Source organism: Zootoca vivipara, chromosome 5 (assembly GCF_965207765.1).
Source record: "Zootoca vivipara chromosome 5, rZooViv2.hap1.1, whole genome shotgun sequence".
Classification (NCBI taxonomy): domain Eukaryota; kingdom Metazoa; phylum Chordata; class Lepidosauria; order Squamata; family Lacertidae; genus Zootoca; species Zootoca vivipara.
This window is the reverse complement of record NC_142588.1, coordinates 49,722,671-49,739,730: the sequence shown is the minus strand read 5'-3', so window position 1 is coordinate 49,739,730 and position 17,060 is coordinate 49,722,671. Positions and strand designations below refer to the sequence as shown.

Genomic DNA, 17,060 nt, shown 5'->3' with positions numbered 1-17,060 from the left:
GAAAGCATCATTTTATTTTTTTAATCTCCTTGCTTTTTGCATTCAAATGTATTTGTACAGGGAGTGAGTGTCTTTCTAAGTTCTGACTCTTTTTCCCAATGCCTTGTAATGCACTGGGATTTCTCCTCATATATTTTTATGAACTGTAAATGCAGCACACACATCAACAAAAATGACTGAAGCTGTCACACACCCCGGGTGGTGGGTTTCTTTTCCCAATGATATTACACCCATGCTGCTCTAATAAAAGAAAATACATCTGAGATGTATGCTTGTTCTTCTCTCTCTCTCTCTCTCTCTCTCTCACACACACACACACACACACTGTTTATATCCCACCTTTCCCTTCAAAGAGCTCAAGGTAGAGAACATGGTTCTTTTCCTCCTTGTTTTATTCTCACAACAATCTTGTGAGATAGGTTAGTGTGGGAGTCTGTGACTAGTACAAAGTTACTCAATGAGCCCAGGGGATTTACACCCTGGTCTCCCAGGCTCTAATCTAACATTCTAACTACTGTGTACATAGCTGCCAAGTTTTCCCTTTTCTCGCAAGGAAGCCTATTCAGCATAAGGGAATTTCCCTTAAAAAAAGGGAGAACTTGGCAGCTATGACTGTGTACCACAGTGGGAACTCAATTTGTTCTATTACCATGTCCATGAAACTGGAAACCTATCCATAGCTGCCAAGTATCCCGTATCCGCCGGGAAAACCCCTTTTTTCTTACCGTTTCCCGGCGGTCTCCCGTTTGGCGGAAAATCCCAGCATTGTCCCTTTAATTTGCTTCTTCCCGGCGGCCATTTTTCTGGTGCCGCTTGTTGGAATATTGGGGTGTAAATCACCAATATTCTTACTATTGCCACTGGCTTCGGTAAAGAAGACAGCAAACAATCGTAGGTGCTAATCTACGTTTATTCAGAAAGTGTGTGTTCAGCCATCACTCTCCAGTTCAGAAGAAAGTGAAAATAGAAAGAGAACAAAGAACATCACATGACAGGAGATCAGGTTACAGCTTGAGCTCCTGTGTGGGAAAGTTACAGCAATCACATAAAGTAAACATTCATCCACATGCAGCATCTGTGCCATGCAGAGGATTTATGCTAACATCTCCCCTGAATCCTGAAATGGAAAAAGATGCAAATGTGAGAGCATCATTAAGAGAAGTGAACAGACAGTTGTCATAAACAAAGTAGGACTTTCCTGCTGTGGAACTCTCTGAGACTGGATTGACCAGCTTTGGCTTCCAGGGGACCAGAGCAGTTGCTCTGTTGACAGAAACAGTGTTGCGTTTGACAACCTGTTGTTGTGGCTTAGCCTGTGTGACTGCTGCCTGTTTTGGAGTTCTAAGCACAGCTAAATTTGCAATTGCTGTGTTGGCAAACTCCTGAGAATACCTCTTGGGTCCTCTTCTAATCCTCTCAGACCTGCGTGAGAGGTGCAAATCCTGTTTACTGAGATTCTCCCCCTCAGGACTTTTGGGAGAACTCTTACCAATGGTAAACAGTGGATCTAGTGCTTCAAGCACTTTTTCATCATCCGATGAAGGTCTGTTAAAAACAGCATGAGTTCCTTTGTGTATGACTGTCTCCCCTGTGTCAGAGCTACTCGGGGTAGAGCCTTCAGCAAAGGAATCATTATCACTACAACTTGTGTCAGTGTAGGAATCATCAAAATCATTGGCACCTATGGGAAATTCATCAAGAACATATGTTTCTTGTGGCGTAGGAGAGTGTTCTACCTCTTGAGTAAGAATCACCTCATTGGAAGAATGCAACATAACTCTGCATTGACCTTCCTCAAAACCCAATAGGATGCCTTGGACTGGCTTGCCCTCAAGTGAAGCCACCCACAGTTTGGTTCCAAAAACCTTAGTGATGCTCACATCAGGCTTTTGTTGGAACAGAATCTCATAAGGAGAACACTTCTGTCCTTTAGGAACCTGTCTGAGCCACTGGTAAAGGAAAAATGAGATGCTTTCAGCACCAGAAAATGGCGGCGCCGTCGTCGGAAGTCGCTTCCGCGCATGACCGGAAGTTGCGTGACGCGACTTCCGGTTGCAGTTTGCCCTTCTATGGGCATCAGAAAATGGCGGTGCCGGCGTCGGAAGTCGCTTTTACGTGTTTCCGGTCATGCGCGGAAGCGACTTCCGGCGCTGGCGCCGCCATTTTCTGGTGCCCATAGAAGGGCGAAGCGCCACCGGAAGTTGCGTCACGCAACTTCCGGTTATGCGCGCGCTGCCGATCCCGGATCTTTACGATCCGGACTTGGCAGCTATGAACCTATCCCTTAGCTGTCTCACATTTCTACAGTGTTTTGTTTAAAATGCCATACACTGGAATGAACAGTAGAGTTTTGATTTTTTCATAAGAGCACAGGAACAGCCCTGCTGGTTCAGACCACAGGTCTGTCTAATCTAGCCTCTTGTTCTCATCAACTAGTGGCCAACCAAACACATATGGAAAACCCACAAAGCATTGCAGAAGAGAAATTGACTAAATGTATGTTTGCCTCAGATACAAGGATGGGTGGGCAGGTAATTCAGAGAAGTATGGCTACGCTCTGTATTATATCTGAGCCCGTTTCCAGGCCAGCATCTGGAATGGGCAGGCCGGTGAGGGAATATGTTTTCTCCTACAATACTAATTGGAAAGGGGCATGATGACTTTTCAGCTGAGAAAGGCAGAACTTGTGAATGGTGGTAATCCACATTAAGAGAAGTGGTAGAAGACTGCCAAGGGATAATCAAAGGATTTTAAAATACACAGGTGCCTTCCACCTAACATGATCATCCTGGTCTCCTAACTCCTAAAAACATCCTCAAGTAATTGCTAAACTGTGTACTACAGTGTAAGTTTGCTTCTTCCCTTTTCACATAAAATGCTTCACTCTACATAGGACTTTTATGTGAGCTTATTCCCGTTTTCAAACTGATACTTTCTAATAATAATAATGTCGTTTCTGTCAAGAAAGGCATTCCACACATCTACTCAGTCCTGGAGCAAAGCAAACTGTGCTCCCTCAGGAACCTGCCCTGCTAAAATGGCAGCATCCCAAGGTGTCTTGTGCGGAATGAGTTGTGCTAAAACCAGCCCTCTCCAAAATCTATACTCAGCCCTTTGCACATGCCTATATATCATGCCTATATATCAGCTGTTCATTTAATAGATGTGCTGTCACACATTCAACAGGGGCTGTTTTTCATCTCTTTGCATTCCCACTTTTAGCCATTTTAATAACTGCGGCCTGCACTGGGCAGCTTAAGGGCCTGTCCACTGCGACTTGAGCAGCGAGCAACCTCTGCTCTGCCCGCGCTTCTTCACCACTTCCATGATTTCTACCACCATCATCACAGCCACCATCACACTTCCTTCCCTCTCTTAGTAAGTCGACGGAAGCAAGTGATGATTGAGTGAGTGTGAGTGTGAGGAGGGCTTTCTGGTGACTAGAGAATTTCTGAGGCGTTCTTCAACTTCCTTTGCTTCAAGAAGTCTGACTAACGCTTTACTGAGCATCGCCTCTGCGTTCCCTCTTCCTGGGGGAGGGAATCTCCCCTATCTCTCTCTCTTTCTCCCCACGAGCGGGCACGGCTTAGCAAAAAGAGGCGTGCCAGGTTGAGAACGTTTCTGTGACGTCAGTCGCCTTATATGGACAGCGCCGCGCGGCTCCGGCGTTTCATTCAGATAAATTGCCTCTTCTTGTAAGCGGAATCCCCTGACCGGAGTTACGCGAAGGGAAATGCAAAGGCTGGGAGGGGCGCGCCGCAGCCGCAGCCAGGAGGGGCATTAAGAGGAAGAGGGTTGGCAGCCCCTCCGGCTCCGTTTTAAAAGCAAAAAAAGGCGGGGTGCCTGTTTCCAGACCCACTTAGTTTAATCGCTGCCTGGCTGCGCTACTTTCCCGAGCCTCCCCGAGGGAAGGGAACTATAGGGGGCAGAAGGCGACGATGAAGGTAACCGCTCTTGACTCCCGGCAGCTCAAGCAGCTTCTGCGGAAGGAGCCCGCCGGCTGCCTGGTGCTGGATTGCCGACCGTACCTCTCCTACTCGGCCTCCTGCCTCCGCGGATCGCTCAACGTGAACCTCAACTCGGTGGTGATCCGCCGCGCCCACGGGCGGCCCGTGCCCTTACACTTCGTGGTGCCCGACGAAGCGGCCCGAGGGCGGCTGCTCCTGCCTGGGGCTTGCCCGGAGGAGGAGGAGGAGGAAAGGGAAGGGGACGATGCGGTGCCCTCCCGGCGGCTGCTGACGGCCGTGGTCGTCCTGGATCAAAACACCCGGCACTGGCGGAAGCTGAAGAAGGAGAGCACGGCGCAGATCGTGCTGAACACGCTGCTGGCCAGCCTGCCAGAGACCGGAGCGAGGGTCTGCTTCCTGAAAGGTGAGGGGCGGCCTGAGGGGGAGAGGCGAGGACTGGGAATCGTGGGGGCCAGTTCCCCCATCGGCTTTGGAGGGTTGCTTTAGTGGCGGAGTTTGGCGGGAGCCTCTTTTCCCGGCCAAAGAGTTCTGCGAGTAATTTCCCTCGCCTGCACGACGGCTAAGGAGCCGGACTCTTCTGCCTGCCCTAGAAGGCGAGATCTCGGGGTCGGAAAGAGAGGAGTGATCGCGAAGCCAGCGAGGTGTAGCCGCCTTCTGTTGCTTTGCCTCCTCGCGCTTTTGGTTAGGACGTCCGCCGACCGATGTCTGGTCCTGCTAGGCTCGCCTCGCCTGTTTCCTTAATTTAACGCGAATGCAATAATAGATTTCAGAGTTTCACGCGAATCGGCCCGTCCCCTCAGCACCCGATGTCAGGAATCTGGAGACACCCCCCCCCGTTAGTGTTTGAGGAGGGGGCGCTGATGTTGGATAAGTAATGCCGGGCTGCAAAGCTTTTGCAGATCTCGAGAGAGGTGGTGGGTTCCTCGCCTAAAGCAACGTGTGTCTTGGAGAGCGCCAAGGCACTCACACGCGTAGGGAATCATGACTAGAGGATTGCTACCGCTGGGTGGATATAGACAAATGGTTTGTATTTCCATAGTCTTTCCATAGTCTCCCTCCCTCCTTCTCCCCAAAGTTTCCCCCATCAACGGACAAGAGATAAATCTGCTGGTGGTGAAAATAAAAGAGCTTAAAATTTAATAGGTGCAATGAAATGATGTTCAGTTGTCTAGTGACTAATTACGGTCAGTATCCGCACTGGGTTAAAGTATCAAACGTTCATCTAAAGAGAAATGTGGGATTGGGGGAGGGATTCAGAGTTGTAGAATAAATTACCCCTGTGGACACGGGCAAGTATCCCAAACTCCAAAATGCTGGACACTATTGGAGTGTTCCTGGCCTGCTCAGTAATACTATAATCTTTGAGTAAATTTATCGGAAACGCTGTAAACTAATACATGGGATGGGTTGGGTAGAAACCAAGGTTTATAATACATAATAATGCCCCGCTCTCTTAATAAAAAGGAGTTCAGCAGTGTAAAAACTCAGCAGTGCCCTCTAAAGGGCAGTTTCTTGTAAATTACAAAATTAAAAAGAAATATAGATGGCGATGTGCACTCTTCCAGTGTTCCAAAACAGGCAGATGCCAATGGTCATAGATGCCATCCTCTTTTCCACCTAAATTGTGAGGGTGGGAAAAGCAAACAATTGCCTCTTTGTATGTAGCAGAATAGGGCCGAGAGTTAATATGGGAACTGGTCCTGTGAAAGGTGCTGCATATTTTTATGCAGGCTGCCTGCAGGTTCGATCCTCCTTGTGTGTAAATGGCAAAGTCCATTTTCATCACTGAGCATGAAGCAAACTTTCTGCGTACAGTGTGTGTGCCTAATTCATGTGGACTTCACATTCTTTGCCCTTACCCCTATATATGAAGAACTTAGATGTACAGAAAGATTGTGGAAGTCTTGTGCCCCCTATCTATGGAGCTAAGCAGGTACGGGGTGGAAGAATGTGGTAGTAGTGGTACCGCTTTCTTTCAAGGAGTGACCTTTGTGCCACAAACATCATCAAGTGAAGCTGCTAATAATGCGTTCCATTCCAAAGCTCCTTATTGCCAACCTGAAGCTTGGCTGCAGCTCTTTTCACACACACCCTACACATTGCAAGATAAGAAACCTTTTTTATATTTTAAGACAGTGTTCACAACCAAACACTTCCTGCCATCCAGTCCTTAGGCATACTGGTATGGCAAATTCTGTGTGGCTATATGCTTTGAATTCTTCCAATCCACATTTAAAGAGTTCGCTATTTGAGCCTTTTATTCTAGGCCATCTATGTAGACCCCAAAGCATATTCCTCCCCTCAAAGAATTATGGGCACAGTAGCTGGTTAAAAGGGTCAAGAATATGCATTGAATATACTTTAAAGGTATGGCGTGCACACAGCCAAAATTGCTTGCCTATAGCAAGTGATTTTAGAAACCAAAAATGAAGAGCACTTAAGAGTGTGCTGCCACAGTGGGAAACCATCTTTTTAAAAAGCGAGCCTGTAGTCTGAATACAATCTTAAGTTGCACGTCCTTAAATAGAACACCCTGTTGTTGCCACAGGTTTCCATCTTCCAGAAGCTGGCTAAATTGGCGAATTCTGTGTGAGTCACAAGCTCTTGAGACTCCTGCTATATTTTTAGTTCTGTTTGAATGTTCACTATGAAGTAACAGAAGAGTCCCGGGGTTTGTCCCAAGGGTTTTGTCTGAACTGTGACATGAGAGAGAAAATTCACGGTTGAATGGAATGAAGTTTTCCGATTGGGGTTGGACTTAGGCAGTCCTAGTGAGATAAAGGTGTGAGTCAGAACTCTTGTCAGCCGCCATAAATGCAGCCTCGCTCTTCAGGGAATTGTTTTTACTGCGGAATGACACAATCCTTTTCAGCAGCACCCCCCTTTTTATATAAACTTCCAGCCTTCGTTAATTCATTGTATTTCATCTGCACTTATATGCGGCAATGTTTAAATTCGTGATAGGCTTTATCGTTTAAATTGTCAGCCTTGGGCAGGGGGCATCCTCAAAGAGTCTAGTGTGGGCTCTCCCCCCCCCCTATAAAATAAGCAGTCATTTTTCATGAGAGAGGCTGCAGCCATAAATGCCAATAAAAATAATGCTGGATTATTCTGCCACTTTGTTCTGCATCGGATTTTAATCATTGGTGGTGAAAATGAAGCCTAGCCCTCTCACAAGATGAGTAATGTAGCATTAGCAGAAATAATAGCAACAGAGTTCAGCCAGTGGGGGAGCAGAAGTGTGTGTCTGTTTGTGTGAGAGAGAGCTGGAGGACTTGAAAAGGTGACTCACTTTAAGAACTGCCTGCAAATCTCCTGATCCCCAAAGGCTCCTGGTTTACTATTGGCCTCCTGAGCAAAGGCACCAGCCACCCAAGAGAAATCAGTTTGGCTGGTTCCTTGGTTTGGTGAATCCATGGGCATAAAATTGAGGAAAGCTCACCATATAAAATCCCTATTTATAAACTGTCAGGAGGCATAGAAAGAGGATGTGGAATGAAATATCAGTATATTTCAGAGGAGAAAAAGGAGAAAAGCTGGCTCCTAAGAAGAACAGTTTTCACGGCCTTCTTGAAAACCCATACAGAGCCCTGTTCAGGAGGTGACCAAAGCACTCTGAAATGAGCTGTTGCTCCAGAATAGTTGTCTTTTCTCCCATTCTGCTGAGTGATAGGGAATTTTTTTTCATGCAGCAAATATGTGATAGATCAATGTAATCTTTTTTAAAAAATATATTCAGAACTTTAGTTGATAAAGGGACACATTCTCTGTTGCTGGTTTTTTTAAGGCTCAGCTAGTAGCTTTTAACAAGGGTAAACTGGAATTTTAAATGCAGGATAATTAAGCTTCTGCATTCTTGCTGGATTAAATGAATCTGTAAAAGAGGCTCCGTGGAATCTACTGAAGCCCACACTTCCACTGACTTTGGACTGGTTCCTTAGTTCTGTATTTCCTCACCGTCAATATCCTGCTAAGATTGTTTCAGCACGCAGCTACTCAAGGACATACAGTAGATAGAGCAGGGGCATAGCTGCCAAGTTTTCCCTTTTCTTGCGAGGAAGCCTATTCAGCATGAGGGAATTTCCCTTTAAAAAAGGGAGAACTTGGCAGCTATGAGCAGGGGTGGCCAACTCCCAGGAGACTATAATCTACTCAGAGTTAAAAACTGGCAGTGATCTACTCCTTTTTTTAGGGTTCAGGTCAAAGTTGTTGAGCTTTTTTTAGGAAGGAGGAAGGCCCATTTTTTGGGGGGGGGTCGGGTCAAAGCTGAGCTTTTTAAGGGGAGCTGCAGTTGTTCAGCTTCTTTGGGGGCAGGGGGAGTCACTGATCTACCAGTGATCTACCGGTAGATCATGATCTACCTGTTGGACATGCCTGGCATAGAATATGTAGCAGAATAGAAATCTTAAGAGAGAAGTGTTTAAAATGCTGGCTTGTAATATCCTAGATGTGATTCATTAGGTAGAGTTTCAGAATGTCAATTTATCCATTGCTGCAATTTACCTTTGAGAAGATGTAGCAGTACAGTACAGCACTTTCCATGACAGTTATTCACTGAAACAAGTTACGGGTTTTGTTTCCCAAGTAAACCTATCCTTTCTGAGACCTTTAAAAAAGACATAGAAATACACGGTGCAGCCGATTTGCATGCTTCACAATTTCATCCAAGGTCTGAGCTTAACAGATACGCTCATTTTCACTAATTGCGCAGAGAACTTAATTAATTTATCTAACAGCAAAAAATAAAAAGGACTCATCTGGGGCTGTTTTGTTGTCTGAGCCCGTCATAGGGTTTAATTAAGTTTTACGGCTCTTAATGGATCCATTTCATTTACCATAACACAATGGAATGGAAGTTATTAATCGGTACAGAACACCCTCTCGGAACTTGCCCTTCCTCAAATGGATACAAACATGAAGCTGTATGATAATAAATGTCTCAGAAGTAAATGGAGAATTGTTGGTGTTAGTTTTAATCTTTGAAACAGAGTCAGCTGATTTCTGCTCGCAAAGAATCACAATCTCTATTACTAACCTTTAACTGCCATACTGTTTTTCTTTTGATTTGATTTCTTTTGATTTGATTTTTGATTTAGCTGCAGCGTTAGAAAATGGGATAAAAAAGCTAGGAGCCAAATGGCTCCTGGGACCTGGGTTGTGGGTGCCAAAACAGAATGTCTAGTCGCCACGGGAGGGTGTGTGTGTGTCACACTTTGTATTTATTATTTTGATAGGCATGAATTAATATGCAATTCACTTAAGTGACACATTGTTAATATCACGTTATTAGCAGAAATTGTTAATACATAACAGTATTTAATTTGGTATTTACAAAAAAAATACAGTTGTACCTCCGCTTATGTATCCCTCTGGATACGTACACTTTGGGATGCGAACACAGCAAACCCGGAATTATTTTTCCGGGTTTCGGCGCATGTGCAGAAGTACTAAACCGCGCCATGCGCAGAAGCGGTCCTCTGGGATGTGGCCGGACCTCCGAAACGGATCCCGTTCACAACCAGAGGTACCACTGTATTGGTAGCATACTTCAATTTTCAAAACACTGTACTCTTTATTGTTAAACTCCTTAACATATGGTATATTTTGAGGCTTCAAAGCACATACATTTCAGTAATCCTTGAGTGTCAGCCAGGTGCAAAAAATGGCACCCAAGCTTTTGGAGGTGCTCGCAATGGGAGAATCTTTAGGCACAAAGCGCCTGGTGCCCTGTTTGAACCCTGTTTAGCTGTGGTAGGAAAAACTTCCCCACTTATTTTTAAAATGTTAATCATGCAGTGAGAACTATCACAGCCTCAATTTAATTGACGACCAGGAACAATTAAACTATCCCCCCCCACACACTTCTGAACCCCGTTAATTGACATTTCTTTGTTTGCTTCTTTCTCCTCAGGAGGCTACGAAACCTTTTATTTGCAGTATCCCGAGTTTTGCATAGATGTAAAACCCATATCCCAAGAGAGACCTGAAACGGAGAGAAGCACCAGCAGCCTCTACGAGAAGCCCTGCATCCACCACAAACCAGCATACGATCAGGTGTGTTGAGGGGAAGATATGACTAATCCCACCCACGCTCTGGCTCCTCGGGGGCTCTTCCTGTCATCATCCTGTTCGTAGCTGACTAGTTCACTCTTTTATTCATGTCTGGCAATGTGACAAAAGGACTCGGCATGCATGTTTGTCATGTTTCAAATAAGAAGTCTGAGTGTGGTGCACTTTTGAAGACAAGTGGCCTTAAAACAAAGAGAGAGAGATGCCGTCAAAGCCACCTATTCTCCCCCCTCCTCTTCTTCCTTGATATGTAGAGTTTGTAACTTTTAAGAACTGTATAGTGACACATTCCTGTTCACACCATTCCTCCAAGGAGCTATACACGCTTCACTCCCTCGCAACAGTCCTGTAAAGGAGTTTAACCTGAGACACTGCATATGGCCAAGGGTTCACCCAGCAACCTTTCAAGCTGAGTGGGGGTTTATCACCTCACCCAGGCATCCCCAAACTGCGGCCCTCCAGATGTTTTGGCCTACAACTCCCATGATCCCTAGCTAACAGGACCAGTGGTCGGGGAAGATGGGAATTGTAGTCCAAAACATCTGGAGGGCCGAAGTTGGGGGGATGCCTGACCTTACCTCTCCCTCCCATTGCAAGCCAGCTCTTCTATTTATTGGAAGTAGTGTTGTTGTTGTTGTTGTTGTTGTTGTTGTTGTTGTTGTTGTTGTTGACACACAGTGCGCTCCTTTAATATTCCCTCCCACCACCTGTACCTGTTGCTGGGGCCTGTGCTTCCCCTTCTCATCTATAAATGCTAAAATATTTTCTTTAAAAAGACTAGGAATGGAAAATATTTCTACCTAAGTATACTTTTTTTGGGGGGGGGGAGAGTCAAGAGTGGGAGACGTTGCAGAACTTAATAGTAGTATTTACATTTCTATCACACATTTCTTCCGAGGAACTCTTATAACAGCTTTTCCTCCCCATTTTATCCCCACACCATCCCTTTGGGGGTTGTTTGGCTGAGAGTGGCAGACACATGGTCGCCTCCAGTCAGCTTCAAGGCTGAGTGGATTTGAACCCGGGACTTCCCAGTCCTAGCCTTGACATGTGCAACCGCTCACCCACATGGGATCTGTTACGCATGGCACTCTTTGTATTCCCAAAGGTGATGTATTGAAGGGGTCTTCCGACACCTTATGAAAGATGAATGGCGCCTTGGCTTGGTTTTCTGGGCACTAAACATAATGCTGTGACGTTTTCTAGCATGTTAGCTTCTTTTCTTGTTTATTGCCTTCCATCCACAAAGGGGGAGAAGACTTGAGTGGCTGAGAGCCGCAGGGGAGAGCGTTGTGCAGGGCTGAGGGCCCCATGCCGATGCTGCTTTGGGAGGCGAAGACAGCTTGAAGTCGGAGGAGGCACATGCCAGCTGCCATCCTGCAATTATGAATTAGGCGCGCATGAAAAGAGTGTCATGCTAAGCCCAGTAATGTGTTCATGTTTTCCTTTCAAACTGAACTTTAAAACAAACGCGCACAGTGCATAGCATTGTCAAGATATCTTTGAAGCTTCTGGTTAAAGTACATCGTGCCTACCAGGCTCCGTCATGAGACACTGAACAGGCTTTGTGTCTACGTTTTTAGTAGGATGCTGTGGGGGGGGGGAACTTGCCCCTACATTTTTTTCATCATGGTGACGGGAGGGAGAAGTAAAAATCCTTTTGGTGTGTGCTTCATGGGGGGGGGGGGCGGGGAGGCGTAAGGAAATTGCTCGTGATACCACACATGGCAAATGTGAATGAGAAAAACCAAATCCGCTGATTTTTCGTAAGGAGTCTTCTGTCACAGTGGTTTGCTGGTGAGCTACCATATTAGCCTATATGGGTGGATAAGTGGTTGGCCAGGACTCCCTATCAGAGTCTTTGCATTGCTCACAACCCACAGGTCTTAAGGGACAGTCCTTGTTGCAGTCCCGGCCAGTACGGAAGTAGCAGGACTGGCAAAGCTCTCACTGTGCCAAGACCACAACAGTAATTCTACCCCTGCAGCAGGAACTGCACCTCTTGCAAAGTACCGGTACTTCCTGTCTGGGTGCGACAGCTCTGATCACAGTGATGTCTGGAAAACACCCTAAAATTGTCCAAAGCTCAGCCCCTGCTGTCTGTGTTCTACTGCGTCTCTCTGTGTGTGTGGAAGAAAAAACAGAAAACGGTAAATGAGAGCCTATAATTATATGCGGTTCCTTGCCTTCCAGGGTGGCCCAGTGGAGATCCTTCCTTTCCTGTACCTTGGCAGTGCCTACCATGCTTCCAAGTGCGAGTCGCTAGCCAATCTGAACATCACGGCACTCCTGAATGTCTCCAGGAAGAGCTCCGAGCCCTTTACGGATCAATACTGCTATAAATGGATTCCAGTGGAGGACAATCACACAGCAGACATCAGCTCACACTTCCAGGAAGCAATAGAATTTATTGGTAGGTGTCTTTCTCTATTGAAGTTAATAGTGACATCTATGGAGGCCGCCATCAGAGACCAAACCGCATTTCCAGAAATAGGTTTTGTTGGGGCTAAGGAAAAAGCCCTTCCAGAGCTTGTGATCAGGCTTCGCAGCTCCCTCACTTACCAGGAAGTGCATTTCCTTCCTGCCCCTTCTGTAGGCTGGTTAAAATATTTTATTACAGGGAAGATTTGAGTGATAAATGGCTGTGGAGCAGGGTTTCCTAAACTTTGGTCTCCAGCTGTTTTTGGACTACAATTCCCATCATCCCTGACCAGTAGCCCTATATATGTAGGGGGTGGGGGAGAGGCTTTATAAAGAAGAAGAAGAAATTGATTTCACTGTGTTAAACTCGTTTTGCTACCCACCTTGAGCTAATTGAGGAAATGTGAGGTATAAACTACAGAAGAACTACTGTGGCCTAGGCCTCTGTGGGCTAGATGCATCTCTCAGCCAGCAAATATGCAAGAGTACTGTAAGTGAGGCTGCATAATCTACCTGAGCAGAATAGCAAGGAGCCGTAAACCAAGAAGTCCTTGGTTCAAATTTTGTTCCTAAAGCTAGCCACTGTCTCTGTCCCCCAACTTCAGTATTGGTTTAACAAAGCTGACCTACCTTATAGTGTTGTTGTGAAAATGACTGAAAATGTTAAGTGCTTTACATTTAGTGCAAGTACTATTATTTTAATGTCTGTTAAAACAGTACTGTACCCTAAGCTTGGTAGCAGGAAGCGGTTTAGGACACATTATTGCATTAACAAGCATTAAAATAATGATTATATTAAAATATATGAAACAGTAACTCCATATTGAAGATGAGAAGTTTGAGGATTCAAGAAATGTTAAGATAGATGGGTACTTCGATTGTTACGGCATGCCTTTGAGGATGTAACCCAGAGCAGAATGCAGTAAGATGAAATGTGGGTAATATATTTCTCACGCCAGCCAAACAGGGCAAGTTCTATTTTTAATCAACACATTTTGCACAAGGAGCTTATTTTCAGAATTTTCTTTTTAATCTTATAACAATAATTGAATTGTGTGAGTAACTTAGGGGCCTCCCATTGCGTAAAATGGTGGTTCTGCCTCAGCCATTTATAGCCTGACTTAAATCCAAGTGCCACTTATCAAGGGTTATAATTAGAGATGTTAGGCTACTTTATTGTGCATTTTGCGGTAGAAACCCCAGGAACCCAGGGACTTTACATCCCTGCTCAAAATGCATGCTGAGTGTCTACCAAAAGGGCCCACAAAAGGTGGGGAACAGAAGCAGTACATTTCATGCTCTTACCCAATGGAAAAATAGGCATACCTCCTCATCAGATGGGAGGGAACATGCAGCAAGCAAGCCCACACCTTTTGCCGCAAGGTCTGTGCTACTTTCGAAAAGAACCTAACTGAATTCAGTTCTTTTGTGGCATTGTAGTATTTGCCGTATTACACATCTGTTGCCATGGTTCGGCTAGATGAGGGGAAGGCAAACCTCTTAACTTTATCCAAACTTGATTAATCTACCGTATAGCTATTAAGTTTTGTTATTTGAACAAATGTGTTAAATGCTTAAGCCACTGTTAGTGAATAAAGTGGAGATTTCTTCTCTGCCATTCTGACATTAATTCCATTTGTGGAACACCTTCTGTCAGCCCACTTCACCTTTTGGACAATTGTTTGCAGAATGTTGTGCTGCCATTGTGGGGATCCACTTATAGTATTCAATGCATCATCACCACCCTCATCTGTTCTTCTTTTTCTTTAGATTGCACCAGGCGGGCAGGGGGTAAGATCTTGGTGCATTGTGAAGCTGGAATTTCCCGCTCTCCCACTATCTGTATGGCGTATCTGATGAAAATGAGAAAGTTCCGCCTGGAGGAGGCTTTTGATTACATCAAGCAACGTAGGAGTCTGATCTCACCAAACTTTGGCTTCATGGGCCAGCTGCTACAGTATGAGTCAGAAATATTGTCCTCGACTCCCAGCCCTCCTGTTGCCTCTTGCAAAAGGGATGCTGTGTCTTTCTTCACCGAAGAGCTGGCTCTGGGCAAAAGCTTCGAAGGCTCCTGTTTTGCGTTTCCTACCTCAGTTTTGAATTCCGTGCCCATTCACTCACCTGTCCACCAGCTAAATATTGCTGCATCTTCATCCTGCTGGACCCTCCTGGGAACAAGAGACAATACAGTCCCATGAGCCCGGCAGAGACTATAATGATACATTTCACCTACATGCAATACAGAGGACCTCATGAATTTCACCTTGAACTGGACACTTGAGGGGCTGTCTATACCAGGAAGGGGGAAAGTCATTGTACATTGAGAGGGAATCTTTGTTCAGTGCATTTAAGTTTGGGGGGTAGCTATGCCGTTTCAGGTTGTTAACTTGTGCCGAGTCTAGCCATCTCCTGCTGTAGCTCAAATTGTCCTAGGCTTGTGCTTTGAACTAGAAGATAGTTCTTCCTCTTCCCGGAAGTAGATGCCCTTCATTATGGCTGAGAACGTAAGTGTATGGACACTGGCTAGATCAGGCTTTCAAAAGAATGATTTTTTTTTAAAGAAAGTTGTGCACTGTTTAAGGGTTTTAAAAAATAAATTCTGGACTGTTGGTGCACCCACTACTATACTTCCAGACTACGCTGGGGTAGACAGAACGCCACATAAAGTCAGTCTGGTCTGATTGCTTCTCCGTTGCTGTCTCCCTCCCTCTCTTTTAATTATAGCCTTGTTTTAAAAGTGTAAGCAATAAACAGCTGTGTCAGGAAAGCAGAGCTGTAATGAAAAGCACAATTTACAAAAGAAGCAAACACTGACATTTCGGTGATGGCAGAAACTTGAATGTTTGCTTTTTCCTGTTTTGTGTGTTTTTAATATGTACTACACCATAGGCTGCACGTGGGTTAGAAGGTAGGAGCAGAAGAATTCTTTCTTCCCACATCCAATGACCATTGCTTACTGCTGTACAACTGGGGTCAGGTTTATCCTTCCCCAGAGGCCTTGGGTGCTTGTCAGTTTTTAGCCTGGATAACAAAACGAGGTAGTCTTGCCAAGAGGAACTTGTGCACGTCCCAAGGCTGCAACATCAGAAGGGTTCCACTCTTTCTCATCCAGCTGAATCCAGCTTGTGTTTCCAGAGATGCCTTATTTCCAGGGGATGTTTCATTCTTAAAACACCATGGTCCTATCAAAACACAAGAGGTTCCCCCTGTTCCACTGGGGACACCTGCTATGTTCTATTTCAGCCCTGAATCATCCAACTCGATAGTAGAACCCTACCAACTCTGTAACTGGATGTAGCAACACATATTCCCAAATGGTACCAGTAGAACTCTGTGTGGCTGGCATATGGTAGCCATGCTGCACCTACCCTTTGAGTGAAGTATAGTCAAATTCAGGCGGATGGTGTGCACAGATGTACTGTTACTTGGTGGGGTGTGTGTGTGAATTGCTGACCTTCCAGGTGTTGTTGGACATCTGCATTGGCATGAGATTCAGACAGCATGGCCAAATCAGACGTGATGAAAGATTTACTCCAGCAACATCAGGAAGGCTACACATTTTCCACACTGGCTAATCTGTTTCTGACATCCCATGGTTGAAAGTTCCAAGTAGGCTTCTGCAATGGAGAACCTATGTTCTACAGCTTTATTTTGGCTTGATGCAAATGGCCAAAGCACAGACTGGTTCAGTTGCAGTTCAGTAACGGCCATGTGTAGGACATACTGCTGAGCTAACAGGCTGCAAAGAAATTAATGGGTGGAGCTGCACAGGTTGTTCACAGGCCATATTGTCACCCCACTCCAGACTTGGACTTCTGTTGAGAGATGACTGCCTCCTCTTCTAACAGTATGCACTCACTAAAGAGCAGCAAAGAAGGAATTTTAAAAGAGCAGGCAGTTCTACAGCAGTTGGTTAAGTAAAAGAATGCTTGAAAAAAATTAAATGCTTATCCATTTCTCTTTTCGTTGCAATTAGATTTACTGCATTTTAAGATTTTTAAAAAAAGTTGGAAGGGGGCAGCTTGCAAACAATGCACCTCCCCATTGAAGTGTTATCCATTTATATATTACGTGGTCTTGTTGAACGTCATGTGGCTTGCTTTTCCCTGTATTGATTGATCTCTTCCATAACACATTTCTGGCTGTGGAATAACATTATTTCCAAGCCAACTGGGGTCCTTTTGTTCCAGGGGAACTGTGTGTCTAGCTTGTATGTCTACAGGTGGCTCAATGTGCTGCTGTTGCTTTGTTCAGTCACATTTTTTTCTAAATGTGAGAAATGGCAATAACTGCCTGGAAAACTTCTGAATGTGAATATGATATTTTTTTTCTAAAAAAGAAAAGAAAATAAAAATGTAAAAAAATAACAGAATTTGAAACTTTTTGTTCTGTTGATTATATGCACCAAGTCAGACAACATGTGAAAATATTATCTGCAAGGTTCAAGATGCAATTCATAGAATGGAAAACTACCGGTAAATGTCAACTAAAATACAGAACCCTTGAAGCTCTATAGAGAGATTACTATACCATGTGGTTGCGGGGAGGCCTGTCCTTTGTGTGCAAGCATGAGTGCACACACCATTTTAAAAGCTCTACCTA

At 45.0% G+C, this 17,060-nt stretch overlaps 1 protein-coding gene and 1 long non-coding RNA gene across 2 annotated transcripts in view; one reads left to right on the top strand and one right to left on the bottom strand.

Moving 5' to 3' along the window:
* The first annotated feature begins 3,670 nt into the window (after positions 1–3,670).
* DUSP5 (dual specificity phosphatase 5) lies at positions 3,671–16,837 on the top strand. The gene is made up of 4 exons (XM_035132802.3): positions 3,671–4,371; positions 9,880–10,022; positions 12,231–12,450; positions 14,229–16,837. Exons 1-4 carry the CDS (start codon positions 3,939–3,941, stop codon positions 14,654–14,656), a joined length of 1,224 nt encoding a protein of 407 aa, XP_034988693.2. The 5' UTR covers positions 3,671–3,938; the 3' UTR covers positions 14,657–16,837.
* Positions 14,228–17,060, bottom strand: part of LOC148685671 (uncharacterized) — an 18,362-nt gene continuing 15,529 nt past the window's right edge. The window contains exon 2 of the long non-coding RNA XR_015950233.1: positions 14,228–14,626. This is a non-coding gene — a long non-coding RNA (uncharacterized LOC148685671). The remainder of the gene's footprint in view (positions 14,627–17,060) is intronic.